At 38.4% G+C, this 18,815-nt stretch overlaps 1 protein-coding gene across 8 annotated transcripts in view; it reads right to left on the reverse strand.

The window, feature by feature from the left end:
* Positions 1-18,815, reverse strand: part of pum (pumilio) — a 171,340-nt gene that overhangs the window by 69,505 nt on the left and 83,020 nt on the right. The window contains exon 2 of one of the 8 annotated variants that reach the window (NM_001260073.2): positions 5,473-5,484. The exons of the other annotated variants lie outside the window; for them this stretch is intronic. Coding sequence (NP_001247002.1) covers positions 5,473-5,484 — 12 coding nt within the window. The remainder of the gene's footprint in view (positions 1-5,472; positions 5,485-18,815) is intronic. 8 annotated transcript variants of the gene reach the window in all.

An 18,815-nucleotide genomic window follows, 5' to 3' on the forward strand; every position in this document is an offset into this window, starting at 1 on the left:
TTTTCCTCTTCGCCCAGTATTTTCGTGAGTAGCTTGAATAGCAATTGACATACAAAATACTTTTGAGTGTCATGCCATGGAGCTACCTTTTCAGGTAACCTACCTACCTATATAGTTCCCCTACTCCATTTTCTTTTCTACTTTTTTTTTGGCTCTTTCTTATTGCACCATTGTTTCGTAGACGTTACTGCATTTCTTTTTGGGTTGTGCTGCCCGGTTGGCTGGTGAGGAATAAAGTTTATTAAACTTTAAGCCGGCAGTCCTTGGGGAAATGGTAAAAACTTTCAGGAAGTGAGATATCTAAAAGGAATCTAGCAACGAAACAACCAAAACCAAATAAATTATGGAAATGCCTTGCATAGACTAGTGAGTTTCGAAGTAAAACCAATTCGTAAAAGCATAAATTAATTTGAGCTGCAGTTTGAATACAAATGTATGAAATGTTTTACTGCACCATAAAAAACAAAAAAATATAGTCAAATATTTTGAATTGGTTGAGAAACAATAATTTAGAAGTCGAAGGTTAGATGGAAATAGAAATAAACGTTAATTGCCCTCTAAATTTAGCTCAATCAATGGAATTCATTTGCTTATCGAAGAAATATTCAAATATTGTTTAGCGGTCAAGTTCAGTGGAAAAAAGCAATAAAACTAAGACAGCATGACTAGATCGAATTCCAAACGTAAAGATAGTCAAAGAACTGGATGAGTGTACATTTATTAGATTTAAGTTAGATCTTCAATACCTTACATTTTAATTAAACTTTCGAAGCTTCAAATATAAAGCCCAGAGATTTTCTACTTTCCAATTACTATCTTTAAGGTTCAACCAACTCAGGGAACCCAATTTCCTTTCCTTGCTAAGGCCTCATTAGATTCAGAGCATTTGTTGCCCAACAAACAAAATTGAGGAGCTTTCATTCAATGCCAATTGTAGGGAAAGGTAAAGTAACAAAAGAAAACCTGACGCACATGCCAAAATTCGACACACAACAATGGCCGCAGTCTTAACCCACTTTTTCCATAGCCACAATGTCTAAGCTTCACATGCAGGCGACAATAACAAGAGCAAAAAGACTATGACTAAGTATTTCTTTCGGATCATCATCATCATCATCATGAGCAGCAGCATTATCATCGGCATCATATCATGCTCGAAACTCACGACAAAAGTGTCAAATCAGACGGACAGACAACCAGAATTATGTTGTTTGCTACGCCCGCATTGTGACCGCCTTTTTTTGGTTTCTTGTTTTTGGTTGGCAGCAATTGTACCTGGTGAAAATTCCAAAAGGAAAATACATACGAAAATATATAGTCGCGCATTTTTGGCAAGCTAAAAATGAACCAGCGCAATATTTATTTTCGTTTCCAAATTTTAGCTCTTCTAGCTTTGTTTTGCTGTCTCATTTCGATTTTTCACACTTTACTTGATGACAGATAGTGTTGATATATTTTTAGGGGGGATGTGTGTTTTTGTGGAAAGTTGTGGGGGAAACGGGTCTGCAAAATGGCTTTGGTTGATGTCAAAGTGGATTTAAATGTATCTGTTGTTCATGGCACAAGAATGAGTAATGGGACTAAAGATTGATCTTTAGTTCTTAGCTGGTAAGGCATAAATTAATTGAGGAAACCTAAAATTCAGGAAACCTAATATTAGGAGTAAAAGTACCACCCAGTAAAGTAACTCGGAAACCGTTTGGTCAATTTTCATTACCTTCTGCTGCAATTCGGTTTCGAAACCTTTTCGGTCTTTTTTTTTCTGGGATAATCCAGGCTGACATTGTCAACTTAAATGCAACTTGGGGTCAGTGTAAAGTGAGAGCTGACAGGGGGCAAACGGATTTTTGGGGCTTGAATGCAGTAGAAGTTGCGTTGCCTTTGCCCTTTGACTGACAGTTTCAATTTGCACTAACTTTGAGTTACCAAGAAATTGGTAGCAGAGAGGAGTGAGAGGGGGTATGGTCCATTCCATGAAGGTGACGCCTTTCATTGGGTATTAAGGTCAAAAAGCGTTAAACCAAAACAACAACAGAAGCGAGAACAGAACAGCACAGGTAAACTGTGAAAGCGGAGACGAAGCTGGACAAAAAAAGGCCAACAGATTTGCAGCAACAACCGCAAAAGCACAAAGACACGAACAAGAACCAAAGAAAAAAAAATTCTAAAGAGGGGGTACTGTAGTGGAAATAGGAGCTACAGGAGCCATAGAATCAGGTCAGGCCAACTAAGAACGAAATGTGCACTGCCTTACAGGCCAAGCGAAAATAATTGGCAAAAAAAAAAAAAAAAAAAAAAAAGTGGCAAGGGAAATGGCAAACGAAAAACAAACAAGATTTTGGCTTATGCACTTTTGGCTTGAATGAAAAGAAATCCGAGATAGACAGTCGCATAAAGAATCCGCCAAAGAGAAGCCGATGCCAAAGCCAAAAGCTAAAGAACGACGCTGACTCTTCGCTGTCTTTGGTTCACCGTTATGTTGACCGCGTTACTTAACGGTACCATCAAACACCCAACATGCGAAGAAATGAGGGGGGTTTTACGAGGTGGCGGTTCTGAAGAACCGGTTTCATTCTGTTTGACGGTCGGTCGCGCCGTCTTCGTCGCTTCTTCAGCATTGACACCCATTTGAAGGCAATACGCCAGAAGAGTCATTAACTCAACCGGTTCTTCCGTTTTCCCCCAACTCTTCGGCTTCTTTCTTCGTGTCGCGAATTCTTAATTCCTGCTCTTTGGCCCCATGCTCTTCAAGCTTTCCAAATGAACGACAGTGTTCCGAGATCGCCAGATAAACATTAATTAGTGTGGGTCTTGTGGAGACTTGACAACGAAATTTGTCAATCTGGAGCAACTGCAGCTGCTATCGGCTAGTTCACATGGGTGGTGTGCGTTCAGGAGATTTATTAATTAGCATCGGAAAAATAGAAGTAGAAAGTACTAATTGTTTTTGAATAATTTTATAGCTCAATCTTAATCAATGTGTTTCAATTCAAAGCCCCACGAATCTAGTGCTTTTTGTATTTATATGCCCGCCTCTTTTTCGCATTTAAGCCAATTCAATTAATTGTGAAATCCACATTAGACACGATTATCGTTCATTATGACGGCTCAACAGTTTCTAAGTGAATAATAATCCATAATTTTTATGCAGATTGCGTTGGAGCACATTCTAAGCGCATTTACATATTCGTGTTGTCGGTCAACCGGAAATTGACCAACCCAGCAACACAATAATCATTTCAGATCGTTCGTCCAACTTGGTTGCTTCCGTTTGATTACCGTTGCTTATTACTGATCTTCTTCTTTTTTTTTTTGGCTCTTCGCCGGTTTTAACCAACAACAACACACTTCAATACGAGCTACAGTCCGTATCGTTTTGTATATCGTGGCTTTGGTAAGATATACAAACAAATCTATACCAATAAATTCAATGGAATTGCTCGCCACCAATTAACAAAAGAAACGAAATCGAAACGAAAAAGCTAGAGAAACAAAAAAAAAAAAATTGATCCTAATTAAAAAATAATAATATTGTGCAATATGTTAGGCAAGGTTTTTCGCTAAGGTTGCCCCATAAGTTAATGTAAGTGTTGTTTTAATATTAAGAAATCAATAGTATGTCTTTGAAAACGTAACTCCATTACTAACGTTTAGCAATTTCCTGCACATTATTTTTGAAGTCAACGACTTTCTTAATTGCAATTGGGTGTAATATAAACAACTGTTGCAAATCAATGTGATGGAGTATATATTGAAAACCGATAGCTTTGCTGTTAAGTTTTAGCAATAAATTATTAATATAACCATCGCAATGACTGCACAGCAGCTGTTCGGCACATTTTATTAAAATTCCCATTGATGGCATGTCTTTTCGTTTTGTTTACGATCTTGACATTTTCCATTCAGGTAAAACTTGCTATATAGATTTCGATTTCGTTTATTTTCGTCAAGCAGTGTTGAAATTATGACTGGACTTGGGAACCGACTCGACTCGACTTGACTAGACTAGTCTAGTTAATTAGGAAGTTAAATTGGCAGATAGAATTGCGTATTTGCGTCTATTTTACGACGCTTTGACTGACTCTAAAACAAAAGTTATATAACTTTTATGGCTTCTTAATTATATTCGCTTGAGTAACGATATGTGTTTGAAAACACATGGTGAAAAGAAAAATCTGGCTTAACTTTTTAATTGAGTTTGTACTCTGTTGTTGCATCATATTTAATTTGTGCATTTGACTTGATATGTCCATAGGTATTTTGGCCTGGTCATTCTACAAATTCCTTCACAAGTAATCAAATCAAAAGCTGTCTGACTTGTTTTCAAAGTCAAGAAGATAAATTGCCAACTTGTTTTATTTATATTATACTCGTCTTTGTTTTGCCTTCTTTCAGACGATAACAATCCTTCAAAAAGCCGGTATAAATTTTACAAGCATGTGTGGTAAACTCTTAGATTTTTATGTGCCTACACATTTGTTTTTTATGCAAATTATTTATGGGATTTAAGCCCTATTTCCACGCGCTGATCGATTTTTTTTCGAACGTCATATCTACGTCAGTTATTTCGATGCAAATGAACCGACCGAACTGATTTGGTTAAAGTTTATATTTAGTTGGCAGCCGCGGCTGACTAAGTCAAAAATTTTCTAATCAAATAAATTTAACATTTTAATAGGTTCATACGCAGCGATTCGAAAATAGGTGTGGTGTAAAAATAAACTAAAATAGACCAAAAATTCAAGAAACATACTATGGGGTGGAGCCATTGATAGGGTGTATGTTTTTTGGGTCATTTAAAGAACACATAAATATTTCTATAATATTTTCAAACATTATATTCCCCCCATCCAGGGTATTTATCCTATAGAACCGATGACGTGGCGTTGTTTCAGATGTCGCCATTTCAAAAATTGATGACTAACCTAATGCCACCTCAGAAATTCCACCATATATCTTGGATATATTAATTGCTTATATCTTTAAATACACAAACGTCGCAGTGTCCTTGAAAAAGTAGTATTTATCTTTAAGCAAACCAAATTTATGACTCTCTGCTATGCAGCATCCGTAAGATATATTTTAATTCACCTGGTTTGAGGATTGCGGCCCATGTTCTCTGTTTATAGCTGCCTGCCATTAATTGCCTAAACAAAATTCCATTTTGGCATTTGGCTGCCTCACTTTAGGTTCACTGAATACCACTTAATTGCTAATATTTACCCCACCCACTTTTTGCAATGACGCACTTGGCCGGAAGATTTGGTTTAGCACACGATTATATAACACAATCAGCAATTGTTAATAAATAAGCCAATTTAAGTGGTTAATATTTCGATGGTCGGACGGAGCCATCTGTAAAGAACTTTCAGTCATAGAAGAATATATGTGTGTACATCACCCAGGTGGCAAAGAGTTTTGGGGTTCAAAAGTGCAGATGGCCAGATATTTTCCACCAAAGGAGTTACGTACATTGTCACCTACCTGCAAAGAAAAAGAGAAAAGGATGGAGTGTGAGCAATGGTTGCGGAAAATGCAATTTCAGATATGTTGACAAATAAATACGGTTAAGGTCTTGAGATTTATAACGACACTTCAGTGGGCGAATTGTGCACGAAATAAATCGTTCAGTTTTGAAACTAGAAGAGCTGTAGACTTCTGCTTTTGCTCAGGTTTATAATAAATTCAGATTAATATTCGTGTGTGTGTGTGTGTGTGTGTGAAAGATTTGTAATTGAGTCAGAATGTTTGGATCTTATCCTATTCGTTATTCCTGCAATTTCAGCATAGTTTTCTCACGTCCCTTGAAATATTCATAGAACGCGCTGCAATATCGCAGAAGCCAACTTAAAATTTCCATTCAGGTCAAAACAAAAGGAGTCTTGGTTCTTTGTTTGGCTTATTCTTCCGCCGAAAATCCTCGGCGAAAAACCACAAAAAGCAATAGCAATTCAAAGGCGATACACTCTTGGCCTAGGTTCCTAGGTTCGTTGGTTGTCAACTTCAATTTGGTCGCGCTTCTCATAAATATTGACGCGAAAATTGTCGCTTGCATTTTGGGCGAGGGGAGTGGAGCGGCGCGTGCGGGGGGAATCAGCAGGGTTATTAAAAAATTCATGGCTTGTAAAATGCTGAAAATCCGGGCAATGGTAAATTTAAAATGCCTATAAAGGGAAAAAGAGCAGAAGGGAGCGAACCAAAGCGCCGGACTGGCGAAGTCGAGATGAAAATTCGCCGGCAAAGCGGCTTATAGAACGGAGGAACAGAAACCAATGCCGCTTGCCCTGTGGCCTTTTCCGACCGCAATGTTTGGATGGGGTGGCGGTGGTGGTGGGTGGAAAAGCCTTCAGAGCGGGAAGGTGTGGGTGGAGCGAGGGGAGTGGCGCGTGTGGTCTGTGGGTTGGTTCGGCTTGGAAAACATGACTGCGTTTGACGTCCACTCGAAAATATCATTTACATATCCGCGGAGGAGTCTGCCGTAGCTCAGCGGGAAATACATGAAAAGCTTTTAAATTTTTGATAGCCATCCGCTTTTCATCTCGGTCAAAACCAAAAAGGAAGAAGAAAGCATGAAAAAAGGCAAAACCTGCGTGAGTTGTACCGCTGATCCTTAGCACCCGAATTTTCCCATCCTTTATCTTTTGATTTCTGGCATCAGTTGTTCGTTACATTTTTTTTTGTGCAAATTAAATTTAATTTCAATGTTTCTGGACTTAATCGTATGAATATTTCATTTACTCAACCCTTTCGGCTGCCACAATTCCACCTAAAGTTAAAAGCAACTTTATTTCATATTAATTCCAATTTCATTTGCGTGTTCTGTTTGTAACTGCAGTTTTTAGGCACTCCTTTCTTTTCTTTCACCCTTAATTTGGCTTAATACTTTGTTTATTTACTTTAGAACCCCCCCCCCCCCCCACGGCTAGAGATGAGATATTGGTTTATGGCCAAAACAAGTAAGATAATGGAGGGGAAAAAATGTTTGTGCAGCCACATCTGTGCACTTTTTGCCTTGGGTTTGTTTTGCTCGTTGGATCTGTTTCTCTTGGCTTTTTGTTTATATTTTAATTACGTTTTCGTTTTCGTAGTTGATTTATGCTCATGAAATGGCGTGGGTGGCATTAAAAGGGGGTGTGTGGTAATAGAGTGGTCGCAGTTGCTTCTGTTGGCCTTGAAAGAAAATTGGGTTATCATGGGAGATTATATCCTAATTGCCATAGAAGATTGCACGATGAAGCAGGAAACCCAGAAAATGGTTGGGATACGTAGGCTAAATAAAATTTAACCGGTCTCAATACTTTCGCTTAATGTTATTTCTAAAAATCTCCCTTGGAAATCTCAGCTTTCTCACCTCATTGTCCCCAAAACACAACTTTCCTTTGTTCCCGATCCCCGTCAGTTGTGCAATGCGCTTTCCATTTGTTTGGAGATGATAAATGACCGGCATTTCCCGACAATCTATCCATCTAGCAAGCAGACCATCCATGGACATCCATGCATCCAACTAAGTAATATCTGTGTATCTATCTGGGCTATCTTTTTTTGTGTATTGTTATTGCCTTTCGGTTTGAATATTTCTTCCGCTATACGCAAACATACACACACGTACATATAGATAGGTACATAGAATATGGCCATCGAACGTTTTTCGTACTTGCCTGCAACTTGTCAGTTTCTGCACAAAGACCATCAATTTATTTAGTTTTATTATCTGCACACGCAGTGTGGAGAGTTCATAGATGGGGCGGTGGTGTGTGTTTTTCCGAACCAAAATTCTTGTTCTTTCTATATTGGCTCAGAGCTTCTATTTTGTAGTCGTTTTGCTGGCCATTTTTTGTTTTCTTCCTTTTGTTTACGCTCTGCACGCAATGCATAATACAACACAAAAAAGGAAAAAAAGGGAAAATTGTTTGTTGCAAGTGTCGTACCCCTTTTCTCCCCAAAACAAAAAAATATATATAAAAAAAAAAACAATGGAGTGAAAAAAAAGAATATCTTGACACTTTATCGTTAGCCAAAAACTAGCGCAGCGTAAACAAAAGACAAGCGATGGGCGAAAAGTGGAGGCAGGCACAACATGACACGAGGGGCGTGGCATGTGGGCGGGGGGCATGGCAATGTAAGGTTTTGGCATTTTCGCGCTTGGCGTTAAATTCCCCTGACAGCTATAAAATTGCATTTTAGAGCAGCACACAGCACACAACAGTGCAGAGAAGTCAAAACCAAAGTGATAGGAAGGAAGACAGGAAGGACGAAAGGAAAGGGCACGCAGCGGATACAACAATGTATCTATGTATCTAATAAATAGTTATTGCCGATGTGCAACAGCAACAACAACAACAACAACAACAACAACAACAACAACAACAACAGCTACGGCGAAGTAGCAAGAGCAAGAAGAACAAAATTGATATTCCCCCGAAAGCAAAAGTGCGACATCATTATATAAATTGTGCGGTGGCTGGCCAAAGTGAGCATCATATGTTTTCTATCTGTATCTATCAGATACACTAGCCGGGTGGCTTGGCTTTCCTCTAAGTTTGAAGTGATTTCACACACATGTTTTCCCCAAAGCAACTTTTCCTCCCTCTCATTTTCCTCTCTGTCAACATGACCACAAAATGTTTCACAGCTGTGCGCGAAGGGAAAACGAATAAAAAGAAAAAAAAAAGAAAGAAAGAAAATATCTGAGAGAACGCGGGGGAGTTTCCCCCTGGCCATTTGTCATTGATGGAGAATATGGGTATCGGGGGAGTTCGATCGGAGGAAAAACAAACAGAAACTCGTGCACGTGACACTGAAATCATATTTATCTGATGCACCACTGGAAAATTTATTCTAGCAGCGCAGCAAAAAAAAATCCGTCTCAAATAATCTTTTAATGTGGCCAAAATGTATATTTCATTGATTGAATATTTATAGGGTATTAAATACAATTATTGGACATTGTATTATCGAGAAGTAAATTAAAATTCATTTCAAACGAAAGATATCCCTTGTGGCATGCACTCTCATTAAATTATAACGCATGACGACCAATTATTTGTGTTTTTAAATGTTACTTTTTGTTTCCATATCGTTATTTCGGTGTTCCTCATATAATTGAGAAAAAGAATTACTAATGCTACACAAATAGCAATTCCACAACTGTTTTATAACGCCATAGAAATGTGTTCTATCCCCTTGGGGTTTCCATTTCAATATGCCTTACACAAATTGATTCGATTGCAATCTTTGAGTGAGTGAATTTTTATGAGACATCATCCGAGCTCTGTGCTCGCTGTTCTACGTCACACACGAGGGAAGATTTTCCGGTAGTGGATTTTAGTTATTTCTCCATAGGCCTGCCGGCAGCCTGGAGTCCTTGCGATAACAGTGCCACATGACACGTGTCTATGCCACGTGTGTGTGTGTGTGAAGGCCCAGAAAGGGTTAGAAACCGACGGCCGCCTCTTCATTTTATTTCATTTAATTTTTCTGTGGTGGCTTTCACTACCGTACCACTTATGTTGAGATTACACGCTTGTCAGCGAAGGCGTTTCGCCCACAAAATACTCGGAAAAGGGTTTTTTGGGGTGGTGGATATTCTCGTTGGAAGACCGATAAAATGAGCAATATGTTGAAGTTACCGAAGTTAGATAAGAAGTGTACATAAAACAGGAGTTGCAAGCACTTGAGGAGGAGTTTAGAAATGCTTTTCTATTATTATTAAATTTATATACTAGCCATATGGATAATTAATTTATTTATTTATATTTTCATCCTATTCATTCTCTGCGCATAGACTAAACATTTTTGGCAGCTCATTCAACTTTGCTCATCTTCAAAAGTGTTCAAGTGCAACTTGGATGAACTCAACTTTTGGATTACGATTTTGCTAGCATCGCCTCACTCTATGCAAAAGTTTTTTCATGGTATCTCCTCGTTTTTGCTCATTTATATATATATATATACACACTTTTGGCTCCGAACGATTATGAATGCGAATGGAAATTTAGACAGACAGTTGGGCAGAACGAAAGGAGGAGGAGCTACTGGCTGCCTGGCTGGCTGTTACAAAAGCCTCTTGGCTACTAAGCGGCTGATGAAGTGGATTCAACGGCAGGAGCCTGGCATAATTTGCTTAAATAATTTGTAAGTGCAAAGTTATGAATTGCTTGGATGAGCAGCAGCTTGCAGAGGATTATATTCCTCACTTCTCCCCTCTGATCGCCCCCCGCACAGCAGTTTGCCATTTTCCCGGGAAACGCATTTCGCCGCAAATCGTTTTCCAACCCACCTCCCACCAACCATCGCCACGAAATGCTCTAAAATTTGTTCGGCCAAACATAAAATGTTAATTGTTTGTTTTTCCCCGTTTGACAACCCCATTTTCCTAGGCATTTTCAATGAGGAAATGAAGCTTAGAATTCACAGAAGTGCATACAAACAAAATAAAGGCTGGAAAAGTGGGTTAAATGCTTAATGATCTGATGATCATGCTGGGAATGGGAATGGGAGCTGCAGTAATTGCAAATGGAAAATTGCAACTGCAATTGCTGGCGCAGCACGTAGAACTCATTTCTCTGCCTGGTTTTCCACAATAAATAATCGTACACATGCGGATGCGCAGATACAAAGCTACTGGGTGAAAGTTTCACACACTGTGTGTGTCCATGCTTAAATGCAATGAAATTGGATTTTCATTACGAATGCTCGTCAGTGGATAATATCTTATGGAGGGTTCCGAAAAGCGTTTGCTACTCTCTCCCAGTTTTTCAGCGACCATTTATGAATTACGACAATTTCACTGAGGTTGGCTGACGTGTGACACAGTTTGTCTGTGGGAGGGGGAGTTCCCATAATTGTTCTTACGTGACACATTTACCGACTCCTTTCATTCTGCAAAAAGACATGGAAAACACAAAGAAGTAAAGGAACTGGTATCTTCCATACACTTTGACAGTTTTCATATGCGCCTCACATGGCGGCACGTTTGGCCATAGGCTGAGAAGTTGACTCTTTGTCAGTTTGTAGGCAGCACGAGCATATGTATCTGTCAGATACTTTGGCCAACTCACGTTACACGTAGCCGGCATATACTTCCCAGAAGAGCGAACCGTGTTCACTGCACCGGGCACGTTTGGGCCAAGTGTATCTGCCAGATACTTGTCACAAAAAGGAATGCTATCCTAAGAGTTGCATATCAGTTAATCAATTAGCGCAAATGATGATGGTGCAGCAATAATTTATATCCTATACTTTACTGTCTCAACTGCATCATTGAAATGAACTGACTCATGGGTTAACTACCAATCAATGTCCACCAGCAAACAAGACTAGACTAGAAACTAAAAACAAACGCACACAACAAGTCGATGAAAACCAAAATCAAATCCAAAACGCACTTAACTCAATATGGCTAACTTTTGGCTCCTAGATCATCGTATCGTCCTCTGTGCTCCAACCAAACATATGTATATATCCCCCCTATTCCGCCACATCCCAGTGCCCTCCGCATCGACATCATTCAAATAGTCGTAGCTAACAAATTGCACTGTCGAATGCAATATTTTTGCTTTTAGCCATAATACCTTTTACATATGCTACGACAGATGGCAGAGAAGAGCATTTTAAGCTGCCATCTCCACCCACAAGCTCCAACTGGCTCCCGTCCCTCATCATTCTACATGTGGCCCCAACTCTCTCCTCTTGCCACATTTGGTACACAGAAAACAAAATACTGGTAATTTATGAAATCAACTAAATATCTACAGTATAAAAGTATTTTAAGGTGTATTAATTTTTGAGTTTAGGTATATAATAACTGAGGCGTTGAAGATAATTTTAAAGATTAATCCTGTAATCAAATGAATTTCTCTCAGTGCACTGATGCTCTCGAACCAAAGGTAAGTAACTGGCATGCAAGCCAGCCACAAGAGTCAGTTAGTGAGTCGGTATGTTGAGGTCGAGGGGAGAACTTGTTAGCATGAGATGCGGATGTGTCTCGGACCAAAGGAGCAGCGAGTGCAGTGAAGATACTCCAAGTGGAGCAGCGGCAGGAGGAGGAGGATGAGGGCCTGCGGGGATGAGAGCGATGCCAAAGTGATAAATCCTTGCGGCTTTTTATTTCCACCGAGGCGGCGTCGTCTTCTGTGTGTGTCTCTGTATGTGTGTGCTCTTTCGAGTCTACGGGTGTGGGTGTGATGATGCGCCACGCCCCCTTTGCAGCACGCATTGCATTACAGGCACAATAATTCTTACTGACAGCCCTTGGGTTTCGTTCTTTTGGCGATTTCCCCCTTTATTTTTTGTTTTCTTTTTTTTTTTTTTGCATGCCCAACATGAAACGCATTAAATTTCCTCACTTAGCGCCCAATTAAAGGCAAAGAATCAAACCAAGGCAACCAAAGGCCCTAAAAAAAAAGTAGTATCCTTTTTTTCTTGTCATATACCAAAAATTTACGCCTCGTTAATTTCAATTTAAGTGCAGACAATTTAAAATACAACCAACGAAAAAAATCAGTACCCAACTGAAAGGGGGCGAGAGCGGGAAAAAAAATAAACCCAAACTTGCGCCATTTTCACAAAAGGCAAAGCGCAAATTAACGGCTCCGTTTTCGAGAGGTTTTCCAAATGGAACCCTCCTTTTTCCGCCTCCACTCACCACACACACACACACATTAGCTTTGGCATAAAAAAGTATTTTATCGTTGGCCAGGAAACAGTTTGGCGGAAGCCGGAAATGTTTCCACTTTTTGTTGTATTTCCCTTCTATTCCCTGGGCTGCTGCTCCTCGGGATTGCCGCTAAAAAGGGTTTAGTTTAGCACAGGAAGAGTGGAAAATGCCGAGAAGTGCATTAAATATTTGACTAATTAAAGTAATGGCTAGAAGCTGGAAGCGAAACGAAGCATTCGCAATTTATTTGTACAACAACGAGCTTATCATTTCGCATTTTTATATTTAATTATCTATATACACGTTTATGCTGCGCAGCACAACACTCGCTAAATAATTGTGTTTGACTGGGCTTTCAAGTTGAACTCTTGTGGCTGTCGTCGTTATTATTCTCATAATTGGGTCGACAACTTGTGTCCCTTTCGGACTTATTAAAAAACAAAAAAAAAAAAAAAAACAAATTCAGAAGGCAACAAATTCAAACTTTTTTCCCCCTTTTTAGACATAAATCATAGCATCGAGCATAAATAAATAATGTTTTATTATTTTTCTGCAAGTTTGTAAATAATTGATTGTAAATAACCAATGACAGCCATAATATTGTTTTAATTAAATTCCGTAGGCAGGTTAACAGCCTATTTAAATACTTTGCGCCATTTGGATGAGCAGAATATATCTAAAAATAAAAATGTTTTGCATAATAAACCACTTAAAAGGCATTACATACATATTCGTATATTTATGTGCCAATAATAATATTATTATTTACATTCCTTGCACAATTATAATTAAAATAACTCAAGTGATTAAATTGAATTTCTAAAATTCCACTGACATGTTTACAATTTTTTTTTTGTCAGCAGCTCACACAAGCTATAATTTTTGCATAATTAGCCCATAAATTAGAAACCTTTTAGATTTTTTGCTGCCCTACTTGGAAGGCACACGAATTCCAAACAATTACAATAAAATCATTCTGAAGTCACCAGCCCGAAAGTTTAGTCAACTTTATAATGGCCAAATAATCATAACAATCAAATAAAATACACAGCCAAACCAGTTCCCCAGTTTGTTGCCACAAAAAAACAAAAAAAAAAATAAATAATAAAAAAAAAATGAGTGGAGAAAAGAAGAGTGAAGTGTGTGCTTCAAGTGTTGACAATTGACTTACTGACTTGTAGCTCTTGGCCATCATGCAATAAACCAGTCACAGCAAAAAAAAAAAGAATCCCAAGAAATCAAGTCATAATATTTTTCCGACATTATTTTCAACTGGCCACTGGTCATACTCGTATACAGATGTATACAATTTTTACGAGAAACGGGTGGCATTCAAATAACATGGGCCAAAGAACTTTAAGCCGGCAGCAGCTGACTGCGAACACATTCATAAGCTGGCCAACACACACGCACACACACGCAAACAGAAGTAAACTACTTTAAGACGGGTCGTTGACTTTCAGTGAGCCACAAAAAACTCGGCTATTTTATTTGTCCAACGATTTTTTTTTCTTTCTTTTTTTTTTTTTTTTGACACAGAATTCTGACACAGAAATTATGAAATGAAATTGTACGGGATTTATGGAAGTATTTGAGCAAGCAAAATGGCAAACATGTGTGAAATTATTATATAATTGCTGGCGTTCAACCAATAAATATGAAATATGAAAACGCAGAGAATATAATATTAGTTTGAACAAAATAAAAATCACTTAAAGAGATATTTACATGCACATGTTCAAGATGTGTTTTGAAATTTGTATCCTTTACACAAAAATTGTTTTGCTGCTCTATTGGCGTACTTAGAAAGATTTTAAGATTTTTTTTGCCGCGGATAAACAAGAAAAATCTTTAGATATTTTCGCCAATTTCATTGCATCATTTATAAATCGAAATTTAATGATTTGTGATGATACACACAACCTTATTTTTAGAATAAGGTGAACAAGAACTTTTCCACCATTAAACCATTTTAAATTTGAGTTGCTTTACTACCGAGGGCTCGAATAAAGAATAGGGAAAACGGGGAAAACGGAGTTGCAGCCTGGCTACGAAATTTTCCGCACATTTGAGCGGAAAATTATCGATTTATATATGCGCAGAGCACAGAGACCAAAATGCAACAGCGGCTGGCAAATAGACCCACAGACAGAATTGGTTTGGGGGGCAAACGGGTGGAAAAATGATGCGCCCAACATTTGATGAAAGAGGAAAACTCTCACACACACCACACACGCACATACAATCGTTCAGAGAAGCATATGTAACATGCTAGCACATTTGTAGAGGAGGCAGTGGCAGATGGATGACACTCTCAGCGGGCGGGGGCGGGGCGGAAAACTCTTTTGGTGAAACTTTTCCGAGGGGCGACAGCGGAAAATTGGCGAAGGAGAAAATGGTGCGGCGGCGGCTACTTTTGCTTACTTTTCATTCAAACATTTTTTGCATGTCAGATAGGAATTCCTTTTCTTCTCGTAGCCAACCCATCTAAAACATTGATATGTGTGTGGTTCAATAAACTGGCGCGTGAATTTTTTACTTTACTCCTGCATATCTTTTTTTTGTGCTAGTTATTTTGGTAAGTGTTTCAAAATAAAGCAACTACAAACTGAATAAAAAGTAACAGAAAGACTGCATTAATAGTATGAGTTAAAAAGTTCGAAAAAAGAAATGGAAATTTGTTGAGAAGAATTTGCCACTGCAATTGGCAAAAGAATATCTACTAAGAGCATCGAAACAGCAGAGAAAGGTGTTAGGTGAATTTATAGACGAATGGAGTAGTTTAAATTTCACTTAAACAGAATGAAGATGACAAACAACTTTAAACTAGTTGATATTCTTCTGAACAGCAAATGTCTTGAATTTCCCTTTGATCTTAAAAGAACGATCCATTTCCTAGAATTCCTATAATATATGCCTGTTTAAATATTTCAAACACCTCTCCCTTGAGCTAACACAATTATTACAGTCATCGAGCCTTGACGTTTTCCATCTACATTTCCCCCGTATATTTTCTTTCAACGTGCGGAGAAAAAGAAAAAAAATAGGAATAAACTTTTCATCTCAGCTTTTTTTTCCCCCCCAACAGTTTTGGGGGCGAGACCTTTTTATGCCTCTGCTAATTTGCTGTCATTTTGCTTTCCATGCCTAGAGCGCCTCGAACCAATCCTTGAACCCATCCTTCTGGTCGTCTATGCATTATATATCGATCAAAATTCAATTTGTGACGCTTTTTTCTCAGCGTTTAAAGCGCGCAGCTGTAAAAAAGTGGCAGCAAAAGATGAGCGACGACGGGGAAAAAACGAGAATTAAGTTTAATTGAAAAAGTTTGTCACATTTTTCTAGCAGCGTTCTTTTTGTCTGGTTTCTTGGTTCCCATTTTTTCCAGTTTTGATTTTTTTTTTTTTTGCTATGACTTACGTATGACCTCGAGCAGTTTTTAATTAACCCAATTTGCAGTCTGAGCTGAAGAAGAAACTTTTGCCCCAAGATTGCTTCGCTTTTCTGGTTGTGTCTCTCTTTATCTCACCGTGTGTTTCTACTACCCGTTTTTCGCCGCTGTCACTTTGAATTCAAATTCATGTGCCAAAACCCGGTGTCTGGTGGAAAATTGAAGCTGAGCCACCGCTGACTTGCCAAAACACACAACTTCCACCTCAACTTCGGTTCAGTTTCAGTTTCGCTTCAGGTTCGACGTCAGAAGATATCAATGCGAGTATGTCAGAAGCTGTGGAACTTCGAGAAGATATAAAGGGGGATAAATCCCCTATAGCACTAAGGAAAAAATCACCTTTATAAGAATGGTTTGAATTTTAAATTCATGAACAAGAAAAAAGTGTTAGCTACAAATCCTAAGATCATTATAAACATTTTAGATAAAATCTATTACTTATTTCTTGAAGTGCAGTTCGCCAATTTGCAAAAGCTCATTGTGTTTCAAAAATGATACGTTTTCTCTGCTCAACTTTCGAGAGATAATATCGAAACCTTTTGTTCCCCACCAACATTGTCTTTAATTTCAGCTTTAAGCCATTCGCAACTGAAAGTAATAAGATCAAGATGTTGTCCGACTCGCAAATAAAATTCTTCAGAGGGAGGGGGAAATGCGGAAAATATTATGGTATAAATTTGTCGACTACAGACAACATATGTTGTTAATAACTTTATTGTTTGCTCTGCTCTTCTTCGCCACTCGTTTATCGAAACTGAAACACGTGACTGGACCTTGGTCACAATTAAATGAAATAAAAAGAGAAAGATTTTTGATACTTTTTAACGCTTCTCGGAGATTTTCTTCTCTCGACTGTTTTTCCGCAAACGTTGACAGAAAATTAATTAAAAAATTCCCTCTGTTCGTTCGGCTTGCTGGGCAAAAACTATATAATGACTTGCAATCGATTGCAGTGTGTTTTCAGTTCAAATGCCTGGATATTGCGATTGCGTTAAGTTCATTACCGAACTCTCGGTAAAAAGTGGGCGGCAGGTGGAAAACGGGATGCTATTGAGCACAGGTGGTCCAAATGCAGTTGATAGCTGCATTCGATGGGATTAGCTATAACAAAGTCTAAGAAGCTCGTAAAAATGACAATGTTACTGAGAAACTCAAACAAAAAAAAAAACGACAGAAGCTAGACTTTAATGAAGTCATTTATAAAGAAAGCTGCAACTTACAATTCTCTGAAGAAAATGTACATATATTATGGGACTGGACTATAATTAAACATTTCTTTAGTAATTTTCATTCATTAACTTAATCCACTCCTGCTATCATTTTTCTTGCGCATCCGTTCGATTTTCCCTCTTTTAAACTTACTCCAGTTTTCACCTGCATGCCAAAACCAAAAACACAACCGAACCAAATCTGAACAAAACCACGTACCAAAAATGGTAAAAAATACTTAAATAAACTGAATCAAAAGCAAACTTATACACAATCTTTTCTCTCTCGTGCTTAAATTTCCGCCCCGATTTTCACCGCCCCCCCCCCCCTTTAACCACATCGAGTTTTTCCGAGTGCTCCATAGCTGCACATAAAGTCGTTAATACCGCAGTTTTCCTTTCACACATCGCAAATATCTAGGGAACGAGAGTGTGAGACGACGGGGAGAACTGAGGTCTCATCTTCTCCACCCCACTCGAGATTTTCACCCTCCATCTCTGAATGGGAATCCGTGGCACCTAATTTGCTGCAATTTTCACCGCTACCAACGGAAAATTCTGCTGCTCCGCTCACCGGCTTTATTAAAAATGCATAAAATCTGCACAACAACAGCGCAGCAACAAGAAAAGCAGAAGGCGAAATAAATTCAGTTTTTCTCGCTACTTATGTGTACATTTTTTTTCTCAGCTGTAATTTAAAACGCAGCATACGAGGAAACATGATCAAAATAAATATTAAAAATAAATTAGAGCAACCTGCGAGTTTTTATTAACTTTTAATTTACGAAGGGTGTAAAATAATGATAGAGGAGCGGTAGAGAACTTGCAGCTGCAACCCAACACGAAATGCTGGCTGATTAAGAAGCGAAAAATTGCAATATAAGCGAAAAGAAATATAGCAACACAACCATCCAGGTGTTGCAAGGAAAAAAGCAAGGTGCGGGGTACAAATATGTGTGTGCACACCCATAGACACGTGTGCAGTGGCCCTCACACATAATTGAAATTATGTTTGGAAATTGCAATTCGCTAGGCAACCGCAGAGGAAAATGACCATATGAAAAGAAATACGAATGGAATTTTCAGTGCTTCACCTTACGAACAACGAATAACAGATGCTCTTAATGGAAAAATATTATAAAATATACATTTCACTTTAGATACAATCACCAATCAAGCTCAGAATATTAGTTTATTTAAATAAACTCATATTTATTTGTACCATATATACTCAACTGGGAAAAGAGTATAACAAAAGCAGTTTCTGCAATTTCCAGATGAAGATGGAAACCAAAGAATAGGAAGAGAATAGTGAAAAACCGCAGGGAAGCTAAGCTCGGGAAATCAGGAGTCATGATCACGAGTTTGATTAAGCTGAGCTCGGCTAATTTCATAGAAAGTTGCGTGATTTAATTGATGACGGACCGTCGAACAAGCGCTTCTTCGCGCTTCCTACAACTCCCCCTATTATAAATCCCTCCTCTTCTTTCTTTTTTTG

Source organism: Drosophila melanogaster, chromosome 3R (genome assembly GCF_000001215.4).
Source record: "Drosophila melanogaster chromosome 3R".
NCBI lineage: Eukaryota > Metazoa > Arthropoda > Insecta > Diptera > Drosophilidae > Drosophila > Drosophila melanogaster.